The 22,739-nt window shown below is 38.6% G+C and overlaps 1 protein-coding gene and 1 long non-coding RNA gene across 2 annotated transcripts in view; one reads left to right on the top strand and one right to left on the bottom strand.

The window, feature by feature from the left end:
- The window catches only part of LOC135217155 (uncharacterized), a 32,860-nt gene extending 21,981 nt beyond the window's left edge, over positions 1-10,879 (bottom strand). Inside the window, exon 1 of the mRNA XM_064252873.1 lies at positions 10,664-10,879. Coding sequence (XP_064108943.1) covers positions 10,664-10,681 — 18 coding nt within the window. The 5' untranslated portion in view covers positions 10,682-10,879. The remainder of the gene's footprint in view (positions 1-10,663) is intronic.
- Positions 10,880-12,583: 1,704 nt separating this feature from the next.
- Positions 12,584-16,003, top strand: LOC135217397 (uncharacterized). The gene is made up of 3 exons (XR_010315122.1): positions 12,584-13,230; positions 15,172-15,560; positions 15,877-16,003. It is a non-coding gene; the product is annotated as an uncharacterized LOC135217397 (long non-coding RNA).
- Positions 16,004-22,739: the final 6,736 nt, after the last annotated feature.

Genomic DNA, 22,739 nt, shown 5'->3' with positions numbered 1-22,739 from the left:
ATTTGTCACAGTAAATAAACAAATATATAAAATATAAGTCGATCTAGTGGCCAACGTTTCTATCGGTATCATCCGAGCATGATCAGTGGGTCAGAGCAGACTGTAGATGCAAGCAAGCAGCAAGCAGGGGGGGGGGGATAGGATGGAGTGGGGTTACCCCCTGGGGGGCCCCAGAAGGAAGGTAAGGTTTGGAAGGGTTATAAGGTTTAGTGAGTAGGAATGGGACAGTCCCATTTGTCTTTTGTTGTTTAGTGTAGTGATTGTCTTGGGATTTGTAATGAGCTTTATATTTCCAATGTTGTATGAATTTGTAGGGTCAGAGGTTAGTGATTTTTTTTTTTTTTTTTTTTTGTGGGGGGTGGGGGGCAGGCTAGCTAAGCAAGTGTTCCAGACTCCTTGCCCTTCTAGGACTGCCTTTCCCCTTTATTCTTACAATTAGAGTTACTGGGTTAGTAGTTCGTTTTTGCAGATTACCTCCTTGTTGGCCTCTATTTGCTTCACTTCCACTGTTTTCTCTTTCAGGAGTTATATCCTGATTGGGCATTTCCTGTCTAGTGTGGGATGACCACCTTTGCAATTTGCGCATTTTGGTGGGTTTGCGCAGTCTCGTGCCATGTGGCCCAGCCCGCTGTATTTGGCACAGATCATCTGTCTTGGGATGGTACAATTTTTCCTTATGTGTATACGCCAGGTAGTTCACACAGTGGGGCAGAGGTGGGCTGATCTCTTCCTTGACGTTATTTGGTGGAATCGACTGATTGCCAATAATCAGGCCGCTCCTCATTGCTCTCTGGGCCATTCCTCTATTTTCGAACCTAACCTTGACTGTTCTAGTCCTAGGCCTTTCAAATTTGGATTTGAAGGCGTACACATCAACTGCTCTTGCCCATGGTTGCCTATTCTGGATGCTTTCAATTAAATCTTCCTTCTTCCGTTTTGCTACCTGGTTGCTGTCAGGATCTACTCAATATATAGTGGCAGGTCAGCAGGGGGTCAACCGCTCGCTGAGTTTTCATCGGTTAGTGGCGCAATGCGTTCCCGCTATTGGTTGGAGGAAGTTTCTTTCAAGACACTTCTCGTCGTTGAGGGTCGCGCTGTTGCAGCCTAGCAGACCGTCGAGGCTGGGGCATGACTTCCCTGGGCGTTGTGTCACGACGGTTCGCATTGTCATTGGCTGCTGGGCTGCTTGTCTCTTCTGGTGTTCTTTGATTGGGGGTTTCGCTCGGTCTGGTATTACTTGTATTATTATTTATATTCATGGGTCTTTTTAAGTTGGTGGGGAGGAAAAGCACTTCCTGTGTCGTACTTAATGGGGGCTTTTCATGCTGTATGAGGAGTGCCTCGAGCAGTCGTAAACGTCGCTGGTCAGGAGCCCTCCCTATTATCTTAGTATTCTTGATAATACCGTGGCGGGAGATAGCTTCCTGGTGTGCTGTCATGGTATGGTTTTTAATTGCCCCTTCTTGTACGTGCAAGAAATCCTCTTGGACAGTTTCATAGAAGTCATACCAACGTAAGAGCCGGGGGACATCCACAGACGGGGCATAAGAATTGGTAGACTACATTCGACTGTTTCAAGCGGTCTCTTGCTTGTGGGGGCGGGTTGTTCTTCATAATGAGGTCGCGGGTACGTCAATTTTGGTAATAAATTACAAATTCGAGTTCTGCGTCGACTTCGGTAGTGGTCACATTCTCTCTGATGATTTTTCTCAGTGCATCCTCGTCCTTAAGGTGACGTGCGTGCATTCTAGCTTTGTAATACAGCTTGATCTTCTCATGGGTGTGGGGCTGCGGTCTCTCACTCTCGCTTTACCACCGATCCAGCGCTGTTCGGACTTCTTTATTAATTAGTCGATTCGGATACCCGTTATTAACGAGCACCTGAGTGACTCGGTCGAGTTCTTTGTGAGTGTTCTGACTGTGGTGTTTTTGAACCGTGCAGGACATTCGCTGTCACCATTTAGGCAAAGCCCTAAGTTTGTTTGCTTTGTATACACCGAAGTTCTTAGACCATCGTCGGTCTTGGAGACGAGGATGTCGAGAAAGGGGAGCTGGCCCTCGTTGCTGAATTCGACGGTATAATTCAGCGAACTGCACTGCTGGAACATGCGACAGACAGCTTCAACCTCTTGCTCATCCTCGACTTGCACATAGATATTGCGTATTTGCGGGGTTTTCTAATATTGGAAAAAACTCTCTCTTCCACAGTACCCATATAAAAGTTGGCGAATATTTTATCTATTTGTTTATTTACTGTGACAAATAAACAAATTTTTAAGCAATATCCCTGAAACTGACTCCTGATGAATCATATCAGCGCAATACTCGCCAGTTGTAGTAGCAGAGAGAAAGCAGCTATTAGAAAAATAGAGAAGACTATTTACAAGCTGAATGCAGCTGATGCAGCAATATCTTTCAATAAGACTTATTATTATTATCATTATCAGCTTTCACAAAAAGGGAAAGTATTTAGGTCTCGCAATGGAAACAAAATATGCAATGAATGTTGTCCATCTTCCCTCAATTAGGGGATAAATAATTCAAAATGTGTCATTTACACACACACACGAACACCTACATACACGTGCACATATACACACACACACATATATAATAAGAGGATTCCATAAAAACACCATAAGACAAGTGTCTTCCTCAACGGACAGTTGTCTTTGAGATATAACGCTAAAAATTCTAACATTATGGCTTTTATGGGCTCCCTTTATTAGATGGAATTCTGTTTTAACAGAAAACATCTTATGGTCACATGTATATATATATATATATATATATATATATATATATATATATATATATATATATATATATCAAGGTCTCGCCTACCTCCTAATCACCAAATCACTGAAGTCACGCAACATTGGGCCTGGCGAATATTTGAATGGATTACTATGAATAACCATGATCCCACCGAAAAATAAATTCCTATTGACTTGCAAGAGATGTTGGGGATCTTGTGTGAGCTGCAACAACCCACAGCAATGATCGGCAAATCAAGGGAGAGAAATACTGTGATTATTATTATTATTATTATCATTCAGAATATGAGCCTTATTCATATGAAACAAGCCCCCAAAGGGGCCATTGCTTTGAAATTCAAGCTTCCAAGATTATAGTAGAATAGACTAGGATTTAGAATTTAGGCCAAATGCCAAGCGCTGGGACCTATGAAGTCATTCAGAGCTGAAAGAGAAACTGAGAACAAAAGAGGTTTAGAAAGGTGTAACAGAATGAAAACATCGCAGCTGCGTTATCAAGCAAGTGTTACGAGAGGGTGGATAGCAAGATGGAAGAAAATGACTATGAATGGAGGTACAATAAAAGGAATAAAAGAGGTTGCAGCTAGAGGCCAAAGGGACGCTGCAGAGATCCTTCTCATAGCGTCCATTAGAAACACGTATTATTGTTCTTACATGACATTTCAACATCCTCAGGAAACCAGGCTTCCCAAGGACTGAGGAGGAAGGGTGTGAGTGGGCCAATTATGCACTCGAAAACATTAGGCAATGTTCAAGAAGGGCGTGGGATGTAATTGAGGCTTGGTGAGTCCTTTTTGTTTATTTTTTTGCTTTGTTTTGTCGTAAGCCAGTTCTGGTTTGTACCTGAGCCTGACAAGGTGAGAAATTCTGTATCTAAAAATAATAATAATAATAATAATAATAATAATAATAATAATAATAATAATAATAATCAATAAAGAATATATGCAGAGACTCAAGGCGATACTCAAGTCAAAACTCAACGCTGGAAATATGATAAAAGCCATAAACACATGGGCAGTGCCAGTAATCAGATACAGCGCAGGAATAGTGGAATGGACGAAGGCAGAACTCCGCAGCATAGATCAGAAAACCAGGAAACATATGACAATACACAAAGCACTACACCCAAGAGCAAATACGACAGACTATACATAACACGAAAGGAAGGAGGGAGAGGGGCTACTAAGTATAGAGGACTGCGTCAACATCGAAAACAGAGCACTGGGGCAATATCTGAAAACCAGTGAAGACGAGTGGCTAAAGAGTGCATGGGAAGAAGGACTAATAAAAGTAGACGAAGACCCAGAAATATACAGAGACAGGAGAATGACAGACAGAACAGAGGACTGGCACAACAAACCAATGCACGGACAATACATGAGACAGACTAAAGAACTTGGTTTTCGCGCTCGGCTGCCAATCCGGTGGTCTGAGATTCGAATCCCGGCTCGGCCAACGCGGAATCAGAGGAATTTATTTTTGGTGATAGAAATTCATTTCTCGATATAGTGTGGTTCGGATCCCACAATAAGCTGTAGGTCCCGTTGCTAGGTGACCAATTGGTTCCTAGCCACGTAAAAATATCTAATCCTTCGGACCAGCCCTAGAGCTGTCAATCAGCTCAGTGGTCTGGTAAAACTGAGATATACTTAACAGCATAAGACGTTTCTACGTCCTTTTGGTGCCCTGCTTGGTTACTCAGTTTTCTCTCTTTGAGGCCTTAGGTTGGTTTTAACTTTTATGCTACGATTCAAATATCTATATTTTAACATTAGCAATTTTACGAGTCTAGAGTATTGATTTTAAATTGCTGTTACTTTTGTATTTTAGCCCTGGTGATGAAGCCATGCTTTGAAACGTTGGCTGGAAATGAAGCTGCAAGATGCATCACCTCCTTTTCGTCCTCCTATTTGTACTACGTATCCGACTTTCCAGAAGTAACACTTTCCCGATTACTTACGAGTGTATATATATATATATATATATATATATATATATATATATATATATATATAGTATAGTATGATTATATGTATATGTCTGTGTGTGTGCAGTAGAATTGCAATGCCTGTAATTTCAGTGGAGCAAGATGCGATAAAGAAAAAATGCAGAAAGTTACATTGACTTTTTTGCAGTAGTCCCATATACTGTTAAACTGAATCAAACACTTCTTGAAATAATAATGCAGATATATACCACATAATATATATAAGATAATAAGGTATAATACAATATAATATATTGTACAAATATTATAAAATATAATAAGGATACCTTTATTTTACTTCAAGAATATATACTGTAGAGAAGAAGGAAAACAAAGCGATGTAGTTATTAGATGTAATGTGTAATACATACACACACACCACGCGCACACGCACACACACACACCACGCGCACACGCACACACACACACATATATATATATATATATATTATATATATATATATATATATATATATATATATAATATCTATATATATAATATATTATATATATATATATAGGATTTCAGGAGGGGACAAGGTCCCTACCTCATGCCCTTACGTGCGGGCGCCCATGGAGAGAGAGAGAGAGAGAGAGAGAGAGAGAGAGAGAGAGAGAGAGAGAGAGAGAGTCATTTCAAAATCCCACTCCGATGCAACAAAAACATTTGTGTTCATTAGTACTAGTTGAGGTCGCTAAGACAAACCTCATAGAAAACTGCTGTCTTTCCGGGCCTGATTGTGACCCACTGTCGCTTACACCAGTCTCTTAACGTTTGTTGCCGGTTTCGAAGAACTGGTTTAAGAGGTCATACATTCCTCGACAATGAAAAAGAAAAGAAAAAAAAAGGTAAATGAAAACATGATTTCCTTACAATTCTAGACCTGCTTGGGAACAAACTATTCTGATATTTCTCAGATCAAAACAAAATATTCTGATATTTCTCAGATAAAAAAGTCTGTTGATGTAAGAAATTTATATTTGTTTGGCATTATAGGATATTTCTTTCAGTGTTTAATATTTTCTATAAAAAAAACTATAGATAACGAGTAATTCTAAATACTTTGGAAAAACATTTCTCTCAATTTTGCCGCAGAGTTCAGGGCAACGGTTTACACGGAATCGTTCGTTATAGAAAGTTTTCGTGCAACGGAAAATTCGGTGACTTGAAATCTCTTGAATCTGAATCTTACTATGTACCGAAAGACGTCATGCGTTAGTCTAGGCTTCTCGGAACCATTGCTCTTTTGGCTGGAAATTATTATGTAAAGACACAAAGAAACAAACGTTCCTAGTATGTGGTCCCAGTTCAGAATCAAAACAAACACATCCCACTTCCTGGCTACAAAGGTCAAAACGTAAACAAACTTAATTCAAAAGACAATACAAGAATGGGTTACGGGTCTCTCAGCTCAAAGAACAAACAAGGGCGTATCCTGTCGGCTCAGAATACAACAAACAAACAACACCCCAATCCAAGATTCTCAGTTCAAAGGAAAAACAAACACGCCTTAGTAGTTTCTGGTCGCTACAAACATTATGAGTCACAAAAAGTGACTCCATTCATCCCAGATAAGTCCTTTTAAATTCACTAAAGGACGTATTCAGTTTCCATCAAAGGTTTAAAGTGGTCAAGAAGACACACACACACACACACACACACACACACACACACACACACACACACACACACACACACACACACAGACTTAACGATTAGGCATATATGATCGTGGGACATCATCCTTTTGCCTCTCATGCCTTGGTGTTACTCAATGACATTCGCTAAAGACTCAGACGAACTGGTGCAAGTTTGTTTCCAATCGAGTTTCACACACATACAGAGAGAGAGAGAGAGAGAGAGAAAGAGAGAGAGACTATTAGGTAGCCTATTGGTACAATTTGATTCGCTCAACATTTGACGACCTCTAAAAATGATGTTTTTGCAATCCAGTGAGACCTTCGTCTCTCAAACCTTGCCTCCAAAACCAGCAGGTACGAACAAAAGCACGCACGTATACGCATGATACGAATCCGTGCTTAGAAATAAATAATAGTAAGTAAAATTGTCAAATGTTCAGCCTGGCAGTGGTGTAATTGATGCTGTAAATGCTGTGATATTTCTTTATAAAACACACACACACACATACACTTACACATATATATATATATATATATCTATATATATATATATATATATATATATATATATATATAACACACACACATATATATATATATATATATATATATATATATTATATATATTATATATAGATATATACTTCTTTAGGTTTCTCTTCCATCCCATACAAGCTTTCTGCTCAGTAGAAAGCAAATTTTTCGCAAGCTCTGTGGGAATTTAACTTTCCAAAGTTAATGGCTCTCTCTTCACAAGCAGACACTCATTCAGTCGGTTCTCAACTCTCCAAGTTAGTAGCCTTAAGGATTGTTCAGCATCATGAATGTTTACACATTATAAACAATAAAAGTGACAACATGACATTATTCACAATACAGTCACTCAGAACATACATAGGCCTAACCCCCAATCCAGGTGAATAATAGTCTAACTTTCATTCAATAATTCTACACAAATCGAAGCTTGAAAAGAGTATTTTCTCTGCGCGCACTCAACAATTGCTGATTGAAATTCTTTAGCCACGCTGGAAGGTTACTGCGTGAATGACAAATGTTATGCAGAACTGAACACTCGTTTACTTTACCAGATGAAGGCTGCCAAGTCTACGGAGATAATGTCGAATTGTTTGTGGAGTGGAAAAAAACATAAACAAAAACTACATCGTCAACAGCAACGATAAAAGTAAGACAATTGATGACGATAATGAAATAATTAGAATGGAGATGACAATCATGAATGAAATCAACGAAGGATAAAAAAAATCAGAATTTACCGTAGTGTTTAGAAAGCATAAACATTTTCCCATTGGCTATCAAAGCTGAACTGTACCTTACCTACGGCCTTTTTTTTTAAGTCAAGGTATTGTGAAATTATAGAAAATATATCAAATAACTGATCCTTAATGCAGTATCTCTCTATGTTTAAGAAGAAGAAAACACTGGCCGAAATCAGAAAGGATGAAAGCAGAATTCAACTTTCCCATACTGCAAGGAGAGAGAGAGAGAGAGAGAGAGAGAGAGAGAGAGAGAGAGAGAGAGAGAGAGAGAGAGAGAGAGACGCGACTTCCTTAATCGAGCAACCTCCCATCATGAATTTCGTACGCGTCATGCAAACCAATGGGCTCCTTAGAGCTATCACACTTCAGACCTTGGTGTTCAAGGGGCATACCCACCACCTACCATCAGATTATTATTATTTATCATTACTATGAAACTAAGCACGAATGTTTACTTATATAAAGAAAATGTCTAAAAAAACATACATATTTGATAAGAATAGGCCTAAAATTAAGCATATTTACACGCGGTACCTATATGTCTAAAACCCAAAAGTTCAAAGCAAGCCGCTACGAAATAGACTCCATATAGGTTAAACCGACGGCATTGTTTGTGCAATGACGATACGAATTTAATTTTCTATATTGTTTCAGGCTCATGATGAACACAGACAGGCACACAGACATGCATCATCATTAACTGCACTGCCCGCATCCAACATTACCAGCAGCATAAAAATACAGACAGCAAGACCAGACAAGAGATGTCTGTGCCTTTTCACAGAATTAATGTGTCGGTAGAAGATTGAATCATGAGCTCACACACACAACACACACACACAAATATATATATATATATATATTATATATATATATATATATATTATATATATATATGTATATATATATCTGTGTGTGTACGTATATGCACACACATATATAGTTTTCGAATCTTCAAGAAATCTTCCTATTAAAATTGGTTTCCAATTTCCCCTCATCTCATTTCATTAAAAGGTCATTTACAATTAAAGTGATGTTACGGAAATATGTAAAAATCAGGTATTTGTAACAGTGGATCATTTCTGTATTTTTCTTGTTTTCTTATATTATACATATAATTTTGTCTACATTGGAGTTTGACGCTGGTTGAAGGACCGCTGTTTACTTGTTTCTCCCATTACGAAAGGGAGATCGGATGGTGTAACCCTGATCTCGTGGGGAAAAGCTTTGAACACGACTGCGAGAGAAGAAGCCCACGATTTGGTGGATCTGGTGGATAAGGTCTTTGTTTGGATATTATTGGAAATGCTCTTGAAGATGTCACTGTGGCGACTTTGTATAGCAAGTACGATTTCAGGAAGGTCTTGGAAGTTTCGAAGTCTTGAGATTGCAGGCCAGCACATGCCATATTGGTTGGTTTGGGAATGACCTCTAAATAAGTACCGCCTACTGATTACGTAATGCTTTTCCCTCCGTCAAACCTTGACGAACACACATGTCTGGACTCATTCACAATAATCAATAGTGATATTCGTAGTCTCCATATAGCCGATCATCTGCTTCGTCTCCAGTGGTTATCGACGTAGGATCTCTCTCTCTCTCTCTCTCTCTCTCTCTCTCTCTCTGTATGTGTGTGTGTGTGTGTACTAGATAGTAGGTATTATAAAACGTATTTATCCTATTTTAACATGCACCACGCGTATGTGAAAAACGACAAGTAATGGCTTATGATCATTACGTTATACGTCATATAAAAAAAAAATGAAAATAAGTTCGTTAAAAAGTTGCGTGAAGCTTCATAATTTATAAGCCGGATAGACTGTACTTTTAAGCAACTAGATTATTTTAAAAAATATCTTTTGGTTATTGAATTTAGATATAAACCTATAGAGATCTTATTGGGAATTTTCTGCGGTTGTTGTCCAACTTCAGTATAATATAATATATATATATATATATATATATATATATATATATATATATATATCGTAAAAGGTGCGTGAGAAATGTTGCAAAAGATTATAGATGATTTTGGAAAAGATTAAAGTTGGCGACTGAGAGGATCCGCAATATATATTATTTTTGAGTGGTTTGGATTTTTTTTTTTTTTTTTGGCAAATATCAACAGGACGGAAATGCAGCACTATAAATGAGGTGTTCTTTTCAGTTTGTGGTTCCAAAATGATATTCTAGATCATTAAAAATGGGTCTCAAAATCATCTCGAGAAGATAGGCCTATTTAAGGCATTCATGCCTATATAAAGTGACTGCTTTACCAACGAAACACTAGATTGATGACGCTTTCTGAATAAGCTAGGATGAATTGCATCTTGAGGTGTGGCCCTGTAGAGTGGCGAGAATTACGACCATAAAACCAGTAGTACATAAGTTCATATCTAGAGGGTACCGGTGGCTGGTTACCTTCCTGGTTGGACATTGATCGTAGTACGTTAAACCGGTAATAAGAATGAAAGAAAAGAAAAAAATAACAGTCTGGTTTGGCCATTTCCTTACGGTGGAAAGCGATTTCTCGATTGTGGCACACACACACACACACACACACACAAACCGATCTATAGGCCTACTTATACCTACAGCACATTCTAGGCCTAACATCCCAACCGCTTATTGTCAATACAAAAATTTGGTCATTCGTTATTACTTATGAGGTGTTTACATTAATGTTATTGAAAAATGTTAATAATAAATATGCAAGACACATGATTCCTAGAATCTGTTAAAATTCTTGCCAAAATTTACACCAAAACAAATGACGACAGACATCGTCTTACGAAGCGTGACGTTCTCTGTCAAATACACAGATAAACAATTTAATTTTCAACTTTATATCAGTAAGATGCAGGATAAAATACACTTTAAAATAGCATCAAACTAAAGTAAGGTGGGAAATAAGAGCCATATTGGCCAGCCAACCTAAAATAACCCGCACACGGAGAACGGCTGTAAAAACACCTTACCTGATTTTCCATCTTCATTTTCTTTTGAGTTTCCTTTTGCCCGTTAAAGCATAGTATTAAATCCTTAATTTGTCTGTGACAAAATAAAAGCAAGATATGCCAGAATAATGTCAACTAACACAATTAAACACAGAATGTACTGATCATAACAGCACAGACCAGCTGACTGATCTACCCTTGGCAGTTGGCAGCTCGCTGGTCTCAGTCTCACTACAAACCGTCGGGTTAGAGTTGCCAAGTAGCCTATATATCATATTCAACATAATGCCACTGTCGCGGTAATGGACGATCATAATCCTTATCTCTTTTTATATCGGCTCGTTAGTCGTATCATTCTGTGCAGCCTTATATAAGAGATTATTGATCTGATAAGCCGTTTAGATCGTCTCTGATAAGATTAAAGCAACAATGCGTTTTTACTGTCATGTGACAAAATAGACTTGCGTTTTGCGTTTCCGAAGTGGTTTCGGCCGTGCATCCGGAAAAGTATGTAAATATATGGATGACTCAATTATTAAGCGTTGTTGCGTGGCTTTTGCGTATTGTCAGGGAAGAATACGGTTTAAATTCCCCTCTTCATTTTCATTAGATTTCACTTAAAGAAAGGGTTCAAGTACAATAGGGAAAATCGCAAGGGTAACGCTGTGTTAATTCATGTGATGATGGATGACCAAATCTTTCGTCATAGTTTGACGTCATGAAGGCGCATTCACGACGTCATCAGTACCCAAATGACTCAGGGATATCCCTAAACGTGAAGAAATGTATCTCTTTGGCGGCGGTCAGTAACGAATTTCAGTGGAAATACACACTGTTGGCTCTTCTTAGGCGTCATTATTGTTTCCGATATTAGGTAGACCTGTCTGCCTATTAGTCTACTATAAACCTTATTTGATACATACCCATCTTAGCATTGACCAAAGCCAAAGTAACGAAGTACCAGTGAGCTGACTGACTGAAAAAAAAAAATATATATCTCGATGAACAGCAGTGACTAGGTTACGCGCAACCTAGTCACTGCTGTTCATCGAGATATATATATATATATATATATATATATATATATATATATATATATATATATATATATATATATATGTGTGTGTGTGTGTGTGTGTGTGTGTGTGTGTGTGTGTGTGTATATATATATATATATATATATATATATATATATATATATATATATATATATATATATATGTCTGTGTGTGCGGGTGTACAACTGAATCACGAAAATATGGAACGAAATGAATATAAATAGACAAAAACCACTCAAGGGAAAGTGAGACGATATAGTACTGCTGCGAGGCCTTTCAACTTTTCGTCCTTTACTAAGCAGTGAAGGGCAAGAAGTCTAAAGGCCTTGCAATAGTACCTACTCCACTGTTTCCCTCTTCTTTGTTGATTTTGTCTTGAGCAAAGCTATAATTTTCATTGTTTACTACATGTCTGCACTGCTAGTTCAATCAGTATTCTCATTATCTAAAGATTTTATTTTATAATAATTAAATTCTGTATCACTTTTCCTATGTTCATGAATTTGTAACCAATCGCCGCTTACACAAATCCCTAATATTTGTTTCAAGTCTCTAAACATTCCCATGGGGGATGAGACCTAAGCCCGTAAAAAGAAATAAATAAGAAATTAGTAAATAAAAGGAATTAGGAAAATATTTAAAAAGTTTATAATAACTGCTAAGTAAACGTTATAATGTGTCATTGTGAAAGCCAGAAGCCAACGTAATAATAAGCAGAATAATTTTCCAGACACCCGGAAAACCAGTTTACGAGGTGACTTCTTAAACCACCACGAGTGTTAACCCAAGGAATCTGTTGGTATTATAGCTTCATTCGGATCTCGTTGAAATTTCTTTTGAATTAGTCTTAATATAATTCATGAATCGGACTTTAATAACACCAACCTGCTCTGTAACTGAAAGTCATTCGACACAAGCCTTTTATTACATACGAGTATCTCCAGCAAAACCATGTGTAGAATCGATTTGCAGGTATCCGATACTTTGCGAGCAAGAGAGAGAGAGAGTTACATTTCCCTAACTGAAATCGCCCAGGTCACCAAACTCGTTCCCTACTAAATCGCCCAGGTAACCAAACTCGTTCCCTACTAATTATAGCAACCATTGGGTCACCTATCTATGAAAAAATCTCGGCAAACCCTCCATATCAATAGACAACACATGAAGCAGATTAGGGAGAAATAGATAGGCGAACCGCCGTCTGTTGACATCTCCGTCTGTTATTTCGTCAGTTGTGGAAGCCTACAGTACCCCGAAAATTGACCAACACTGTGTAATCAAGGGTCCTCGTTCAGTCCCACGAAGTCTACGGTGGCAGGGAACGAGAGTCAGTCGAAGGGAGGCCGAGAAATAAGGAAGATCTGGTGACGAGCGACTTCCTCGGGACTTTCGAGTTCGAGGTTTTGACACATCTGTCTCGGTCCTCCTCTCAGGTCTCGTTGTGACCTATCAACGGCTACTAGGGCTGCATCTCTCGACGGGGCTTCGAGTTCAAGGGATTGTGATGCAGAGCCTTGATTTCACTAATAGGTAAAGATGGATGCGACTTTCGTTTGGGGTAGGGAAGGGTAGGGTATGAGAGGTTAGGTTAGGCTAGGGTAGGAAGGCCAGGTCAGCCTGGTCTTCCTTATTTAAGCAAGAGGAGGTTATATTAGGCTAGATTAGGTTACGTTAGGCCAGGCTGACAGTTCTGGCCTGCCTTAAGTTGGCAAGGGAAGACAAGGTTGGGTTAAGCTGGGGTAGGCCAGGCTGACCTTGCTTTAGTAGTAGTAGCTACTTAAGGGTATCACACCATTTTTCCCTTGGATTTAGGGTAGGGTAGAGTGAGGGAGGCGGTAAACCTACATGATAACTCCGCAGCGGGTAGTATTTCTTTGGAAATTACAGTTTCCTATTTAGTGTAAAAAACCGCATGGTACAGGGGTGGACCATGTACGATCAATGTGTACAACCCCAAAAAAAGTACATTATAACGCGTCCTGACATCGGAGATGGGCAACAGACGCTACTTGTTGTTGGTGAGAAACGGAGCTAAAGACCTCTACTCCGGTGTCAGGACGCGTTATAATGTACTTTTCTTGGGGTTGTACACATTGATCGTACATGGTCCACCCCTGTACCATGCGGTTTTTTACCCTAGTATTCGGGTTGCTTAGGCTATTAAGAATTTTTTTTTTTTTTGGCGGTCGACTGTAATTAACCCCCAGGGACCAGGACTAAACACGGCGAAATACATTGGACGCCCCAATCCCTAGTGGATGTCTTATTCGCGGTTACGTTTCTTGCAGTCCGTGCGGTTTTATTCTTTAGAATTACCGAGGGAGGCTTTTCTAGGATAGAATAGGGTATACCAGGCTAACTTATGGGTATCACACTGGTTTTCACTTTGGTTTAGAATAGGGGGTTGGGGGCTTTGTTTAGGTTATGCTAGGGTAGGCCAGGCTAACCTGGCTTTCCATGTGGGCATGTACCAGTTTTCCCTTTGCAGGTTAAGGTAGGTTAGAAGAATCTATTCTAGAGTAAGGTAAGCCAGGCCAACCTGGTTTACCTGAAAGGTATCAAATTGGCTTAAGTTAGGGTAAATTAGGATAGGCTAGGGTAGGTCAGAGTAACTTGGCTTACCTAATGGGTATCGTACCTGTTTCCTCTTTAGGTTGAGGTAGGGGATGTCGGGTCGGGTTAAGCTTGGGGATGTAGGGTAACATACTTTGTTTAATATAAACTAACCCAAATATGCCCAATCAAACTACTTTTACAGGTTGGTAGAGCTTATAGGCTAGCCTAGCAAAGCCAAGTGGATATGTAGGTAATAATTTGGTTTACTACAACCTATCCCATTAGTGTAATACTTATACTAAATTTATGAGAATGAATGTTAAAATGAAAAGTAGTACTTATCTCAAAGTAAATTTACGATTGTTTTTACCATGAATTTTGCTTTAAGCATATGTAAGAAACTTAGTGCGCAATTTGAAAATTCCATCATTGAGTTGTGTCCTTCAAGTAAAACATTATCCATCCTATATGTCATTCTAAGCCATATGAAGGCTAGTCTAGTTTATCATCACAGGAATTGCTTGTTTTGGTATCTGTATTGTAATTAAGAACACCTCCATGTTTATTTCTACCAAATTTTTAAGCAATACAGAAGAATTATGAAGACTCACACCTGTCTATCAGGATTTAAACTATGGCTTCTGGGCAGCAGGGGTATAAATGCCTCATAATGCTAAGATTCTTGCCAGATATTGGTTCTGTAGTTCTGAATTTCAACTTAGGTTACTGAGCTGTTGAGTATAGCAAAACTTCCTACCATTCTTTTTTCTAATTTGTAAGGAATTATGAAATTATGGATTAAACAAAGGCAGAGGGTATTTTCACAGCATCTTTTGAGAAATGAATAATAGTTAATGCCAAGGGCTCATAGGTTAGATTGTAGTCTTAATTGTTTCTGTTAATTTCTCTTTCTAGGTTGCGTAATCCAGAGAGAAACTCACAAGTGGTGTTCATGACAAGTGTGAAATTTGTACGAACATTACAGAAGCATGTGTTACCACCATTACCATTACTAAATTGTTTATGAATTGTTTGCGTCGCGTATTTGTGTTGTGTGTGTAACTCTTAAAGAACAATTGCAAGTACAAATAAGAGTGATAGTGCAACTGGTCTCTACTTAATCGGTTGTCTAATTTCAATTTGGCAACCTTTTCTATTCAGTATTTAACTTGTTTCAAGAGAGGAACAAAATGGCAGAACAGGAGAAAGATTCTGTTCCGTTATCATTATCACCTGAGGACGAGAAGCTTCAAGCAGCATGTATAGAGCAGGAGGCAGCTCAGGAGAACTTTGTCATTTTAAAGGTTATTTTTCTTTTTACATTTTTTTTTTTGTTTATATGATATCGTTTTATGAATGATATGTGAAAATTGTGTAAGCTGTGACATAAATTGTAAATTTTTTGTACATGGTTTTTTTTCTGTGAATATGATAGGTCAAAAGTGTATGCTGTCACATTAATTATGTACTATATATGTAAATTTTTTATGCATATTTTTTATTAATATACATGAAGAATGTGTAAGCTGTCACATATGCAAAGTTTTTCATATATGAAAAAATTTACAAGAAAATGCAGAAACTATTAATATGATATATAAAGACTGTTTTATTCTTCAGAATATGCTGATCAGCCCCAATGACACTGTTTTTGATCAATTAAGAACGCACTTGCAAGAGAAGATTTGCGATGGGAATGGAGAGACGCTCTTTGATGTTGGAGTGGGGGCAGGTTAGTTACTGCATGATTTCATAGGTTTTGTAAAACTGACTTATTTTTTTGTTAATATTTTAAGTACAGTATTTGAAAGGATTGAAACAAATGAAATTGGATTTATGTCTGTAGGTTCTCCTTTGACATATGAGTCATGTTATTGTTAATCAGTCGTTCTTTGAAGTTGTACGAATGACTTACTTTCTACTGTATCTGCCATGGTATAGGTTTAGGCTGACAGTATTGTGATTTGTTCCTACACGATATGCAAACCCTCGGTCCTTTACATAAGGAATTACTTTCAGCGGAGGCTGGAATATGGCCGTTAAATTCTTGAACTAGGTGGTTAGGCAGTAACTACCATCTGGTAGGTGGGTAGGCCCACCTGCCAGGATGTAAACACTCCACTTTACTTTTGGCTGTCTTCTGATGAAGATGTATGTTTGTGAGCTCTTGCTGACTAGCCATTAATTACGATTTTCTTGGTGGGATCTTTAATTTGTTATTTTGAATAGATACGTATATACCATGTTTGATATTGATAATTAATTGACTTTGATAATTAATATGTAAACCCAATTTTTTGTGATAGCCTTGCTAGCTGCCTTTCTGCTTTGTGTTAAGGGTCGGCGGCAAGGGTGTGCCGATGACCTTTTTACATTTTTCGCTGAGGGGAACTTTGGAGGTTTGTCCTTTGTTTCTTCTGCTATTTCTTCTCTTTCATCCTTTTGCTAGCTTATCGGACGAAGATAGAGGAGGTGGTGTATGGTGTTGGTGTTTGAGGGATCTCCAATCATTTCAGTGGGCAGTGCCCTTGGATGCGAAGTGAGTACAGTCACCTCTCAATTACTGTGTTTAATTAACACATTTTTGATTTAACACGAGCTTGAAAATATTTTAAAATGTTTAAAAATGCAAAAATTTAGATTTAACGGGAATTGGCACTGGAGGGTTGCTTTCAAATCACCCACACATCAGCACTGCAGACAATGGCCGTTGACATAAACAAAGACATAGCAAAGTGTACTGCATTTATTTAATATAAGAGCAAAAGACTTTGTGTACTGTATTTATTGATAAAGCGAAAGACATTGTTTATTTGTTACTAAAGCCAAAATATTTTGTTGTGTTTTTCTTTTTTGTCTGACCTACATAGTACTACAGGTATTCTCCTACTTAAGGTGTTAGGTTCCAAAAAAACCCATTGTTTGTTGGAAAAATCATATCTCAAATATACCTAGCCTTTTCCTGCACTAGGGTAATCAGTACCATCTTTACATATAGGGTAGCCTGGCCTACACTGCACAATATACATACTTTATAAATATACGGTATAGTAATTATTAATTTCAGCTAATTCTCTAGGTTCAATGCTTATTGGCTTATAATAATTCAGTAAGAAAAAAAAAAAATTCGACATAAAACAAGAATCAGCTTCATTCCGACATTAGCATAATTGAGCAATGTTAGGCTGCTAATGGCTACGTATAATTACAAACGTAACAACTATATATGCATCTTTTCCACAAATCTTTTAAAAAGTTATACGTTACTTTGGTGTTATCCAACAATATTGGATGTACGTATTCTCATATTGTATTATTTTGAAATAATAACATAGCAGTCAATGTTTTGGTTTGGAAATTAGTTGATGGTGAATAAGAGTTTATTTTGCCGCAGTATATAACTTAATCCTGTGGGGAATTGTTTTGCTTCTAGTTAGTAAAAACGAATATCTAGATAATTTACTTATATGAGACACGGTCATTTTTTGCTATACGACAAATTTTTAAGTCAAAATATGACTTAAATAAGTCTTGTTGTGAACTAAATTTACTTTTTTGTTAACAGATTGCGTTAGGAGCAAGTTTACTGCACACAAAAAAAAAATTCCGTTCACTATTTTCACTCTATTTCATTGTAATATGAGCTTTACGTTATTTACTTTTATTGGTGTGAATATAAAAGTAAAATTTGTTGTTTCAAGCTCAGTAGTTTTGATTAAAACAATTTTTTCTCTTTTATCTATGGTTGTGTTTGATGGCATAACTTTACGGGAATTTTATCGTTGTTGCCGATGCATGAAAATAGTCATTAGCAACTTGAACAGCTTTGTCAGCTTCAGCTACAACTTGGTTTAAATTTAGCAGCATATTTCCCTTCTGATCTTTGATCTACAGGAAATAAAATGATTACATAAAAATATATCGGCCCCATTCTGCTACATAACGTCGTTTATAACATAACACGGTAATTGTTTACTATTGTATGATGGTTGAAATACAAGCCAAACGGATGTTGTTGTTATCCAATTCGGTTGTACTTAGCAAAAAAGTACAGAGTTCCCCAAGTCTAGGAACATAACCCCCTTATTATTGTTATGTCTTATGGGAGAAATATGTTTAAATAATGTGTTTGTAATTAATGCGAGCTCTCCAGGAACGTAACCCTAGCATTAATGGAGAGGTGACTGTATTGTTATTGTTATTTTTTTAAATCATATTTTCTTTCTTTTACAGACTAACAGCGGTGATAGTTGGTTACAGCAGTAGATGGTTGGATATTTCTTCATGTAGACTATCCTAACCTGGGAATTTTATCTGTGACTCGTAGTATGCTGTGATATTGGTCCTCGAGTGTGTGTACTGTTCCCCTGCTGGAAATCATATTCATATGTCACTGCTATCCTGGAGTTTCGTCACTGGACAAAGCCTTCGCTTCTGCCCTGTGAATATTAATGCTATTACATGACCTAAGAAGAGGAAGGTAATTCTCCACCCCCTGAGAAGTCTCGCCTCGAGACTTCTAAGGGTCTGCATCCTCTCCATGGGGAGGGAACAATTGGCTGTCTCTTCGGCTTACCTGCTCCTTCTGGAGCGGGAAACTGGATGCTATCCCTAAAATATAGTGTCTCTGCAGCAGCCCCAGGGGTTCGAACCCAGGTCAGTTCTCCTGTCTCCGGTTCCAAGGGTACTGCTTATGGAACTGGGGCTGTTTCAGATACTCGTATATAGGTCTCTCTGAGTGTACAACCTCCAAGGGAGGTTGTACATCCACAGTCTGTGATAGGTAGTCTTCTCTCCACCATGATAGTGGTGCAGGGCAAAAAAAGGAACTGAGCTGCATTGGTTGCTCGGACCCACCTGTGAAAACCAGGAATGGCTATTGTTCAGGTGCCAAGATCAATGTCGCTGTTCCTCGGGACAAGGCATCTGATGGAGACAGGAGAGGTCCTCTGTGTAGTCCTTTTCATGAGGTTCGATCACGGAGAAGATAGATGCGTAACAAGACGTGGCAAGTTCTCACCAGCTTTTACTGCATTGAACTCTGGTCAACTTTCGCTTGTGTTTGCGCGAACGAAAGGGTTGTAGAAGAACTGCAAGAACAGTCAATCCTCTCTTTTTTTTTCCCTTTACTTCCTGGTTATACCAGAATGAACAAGAAAATAAGAGGAATTCTATGGACTCTACTCCTCAGAGTTCGAATCCGAGAGACTATGTTTTTGGTTCAGTCTTACGATCTTACCGGACATACGTTAATCTGTTCAGGATGGATAGCACTGAGAGGTTTGAATGTCTCTCCAGTGCTACTGTTTGTGAACAACCAGTTGTGCTTGAACTAGTCATCCTCGGTATTCTGTTATCACCGTAGAAGTCTCCCTTCAGGACAACTTCACCTTTGCTCGCTTCATTAGAGAATGAAGGAGGTCTGCTTCCAGCCCTTATTTCTCTTGAATGAAGAAGAATTAGGCTGGAGCATGATTTACAGGAACCTACAAATATACTTGTATATTTCTCTCGTGACATGCTTCTGTTATCAGTTGCATCGTCCGAGTTATAGGCGCATATCTGTAAGTTGATTCTTTTGGTATGTGACAGAGACAAATTGTACCTTCTAATTAACCTGAAACTCAGGACAGTATTTCGGGCCTCCCAAGAGTTTCCGATTTTTATTTTGAGTTAATTAGTGGTATTGTTTCCCAACAACACCACAGTATTTGCATTATCACCGAACAAGAGGGTTTTCTTCCCTCCCATTTCAGTTAAAATGCAGATGCTCGATTGTATCTTTTTTGCACTCGATGTTTCTAGCCAAATGCATTCCATCATGGAATGCACTACCATGCAACTCAGTATGAGTTGAGTGAGTGTCAAAATACTGCCCTCTCTCGCCGAGATTATGTTTGTTTAAGTGTCATTTCTCCTCTTTTGAGGATTAACTACCAATTCAAATCTCTCTGCCTGACAATCACAGACTTAGGTCTCAGGTTGGCTCAGAATTCGCACATAAGGCCCATGTTTTGGGCTCCACATTTGCCATTGCGAGAATTTTCAGACAGAGATATGTCTCATTAGACTCGTTATCATCTCTGCATCTCCCACGGTATAACAGAAGTTTGTAGCCTAGACTTCTGTTCCATTGCACCTGCCCCATCGGCCACTGTGATGACACACAATGATTTCTCTTCCGACAAATTGACTTTTGTCTTCTAATACACTTTCTAATTCAAAAGGTGTTCAATTATTCTTTGTTCACCCCAAATCGAAAACTAATAACGGAAGACTTCATCTGTTCCCTGCCCGACTAGCTCTGCTTCCAAAGTAAGTAGAAAATTCCTCCCTGATCCAACCCACAAGAAGTGGTTCTTCAGGCAGTACAATCCCTGTTTTCATTGCTGAAAGACTCTCCGCCTTCATTGTACTCTCGTCTAATGTGCACATGCCTCATGAAAATCATCATCTCGTCTCTCAATATCGTTGGCAAACAAGATAGACGATTTGCATGCTTCATCCTTAATTAACATCAGTCACCCTTCAAATGGCAGATGTCATGTGACTATGTCTTGGAGACTCGGATGCGAAATCATTCTTCTTCTGTTGACGAGTCCGAATCCTTCTTGATCTGTATTTTGGACTTTGTATTGGTTGATCCAAATCAGTCATTAGTTTTACTTTGTCATATTGTTGTGTTGCTGTACACACCCTTCATTGAGTGTCGATACCTTTATACACTGCTGACTTCTAATACAGAAGTGTCTATGACACGTCTTCCTCCGAGTCTTATGAGATCGTGAGAAACTCCTCTCCGGTTGGATATGTCCACTGTTCGCTCTCTCAGAGAGCAAGCAGTGCTAGTGGATGGGTAAGCTACATTTCATAACTCGGAGGAATATGTCGGAACAGAAGGTAGATGCGGTCTCATTACAACCACATTTATATCTTTCTTCCTTTGGGTCTGCCCACAGGCCCTTGGAACCTCTTTTCCTTGGACCAGTGGTGGATGCTCACAAGTTGTGTTTGCTTACCTCGCTCCTTCAAGAGGACAAGTTGCCTCTTGACTACGGTGTGCAGTTCTAGAGGTAAGAAGGATGCGAGAGTGACTGGCCTCTCCACCTTCCCCACCTCGTCCTTCTACTCCTCTTCCTTCAGGTTTAGGATAGGACTTGAACTTACACTGGCTGGTTGGGTGATTGATGTGGTAAGCCTGCACATCAAGCTTCCTTTCTATTTTTCTTATCAGAATCATAGAAACAATCCCGCTCCTTCCTCTAGCAAGGGGAGGAAGGAGACTGGCAATAATTCTAACCCTTCCCAGAACTTTGCATTAATGCCTCTGACTCTAAATATTCTCCCCAGCCCTTTTTTAAATGAGTTATGGTTCCTCACTCATTTGAAAAGGCCCAGAAGTCTGACTCTTGATCATGCAGCTCCTATACTCCGATCAAGTTGTTAGAGGCAGGGCACTCCTCTTCGCTCTTACGACCAGGAGGAATAGCCCAGGTGTGCAGAACTCCAGTCAGTCCAAGAGGCTCACTCACATTCCTCCCACCAATCAGTGAGTCTTCCTTATGTAAACGACTGAGGGTTTGTATATCATGTAGGAGCAAATAACAAGTTTTGAAAGTAAATTGTATTTTTCCTAACTATATAAACGTGAGGTCCTTTACATTAATGCTCACCTCATGCCACCCCTCAATCTGAAACCTGGGCCAAAAGGTAAAGTGGAATGTTTATATCCCGGCAGCGGGCCTACCCACCTACCAGATGGTAGTTACTGCCTAATCACCTTGTTTAAGAATTTAACGGCCGTATTCGAGCCTCCGCTGAAAGTAATTCCTTATGTAAAGGACCTCTGGGTAGTATAGTTAGGAAAAATATAATTTACTTTAAAAAATAGTGCTGTTTTGAAGTTAAGATTGTCTAAAGCTCATATAGAGCTAATTCTTTTGAAGTAGATTAGTGTTTTGATATTTGGAAGTGCAGAAAATATATATTAACCCTTAATGGACGGATACCCTCATGAGTAGCAATAATAGGTTTTGGGTGGTGGACCAATTTATTCATGGTGAGCATCAATATTACGGCCATTGATTTGGGGGTATTGGCTGGGAAGGAAGTTCCATTACTTCTATAGCCCATAAATTCACTGATGGCAACTGTTAGACTGGCTCAGCTTCCTTGATCTAGATGGCTCATGACTTAGTAGTGTACTTGACTTCAAGGAGGCATGCACTACTACCTTTCCCTCTCACATGACATCTTTTTATATATATTTGGTCATAAGTATACCTAGGAGTTATTGTTGATTTTAGTTTGCATCTTTTATCATAGTATTTCAGTAATGATTGCAATTTTGCAAAGAAATATGATAAAAATCCAAAAAAGTTGCTGCATCTTCGATCTCAGTTAATTTATGTAAATGTTTTACAACAAATATACAAACTCAGAATTTGTTACTGCTTTTAGTTCTTATCTGTTTTGAAAATTTG

Source organism: Macrobrachium nipponense, chromosome 7 (genome assembly GCF_015104395.2).
Source record: "Macrobrachium nipponense isolate FS-2020 chromosome 7, ASM1510439v2, whole genome shotgun sequence".
NCBI classification, from domain to species: Eukaryota; Metazoa; Arthropoda; class Malacostraca; order Decapoda; family Palaemonidae; genus Macrobrachium; species Macrobrachium nipponense.
The sequence above is the reverse complement of the archived record's forward strand: the minus strand, read 5'-3'. Positions and strand labels throughout refer to the sequence as shown.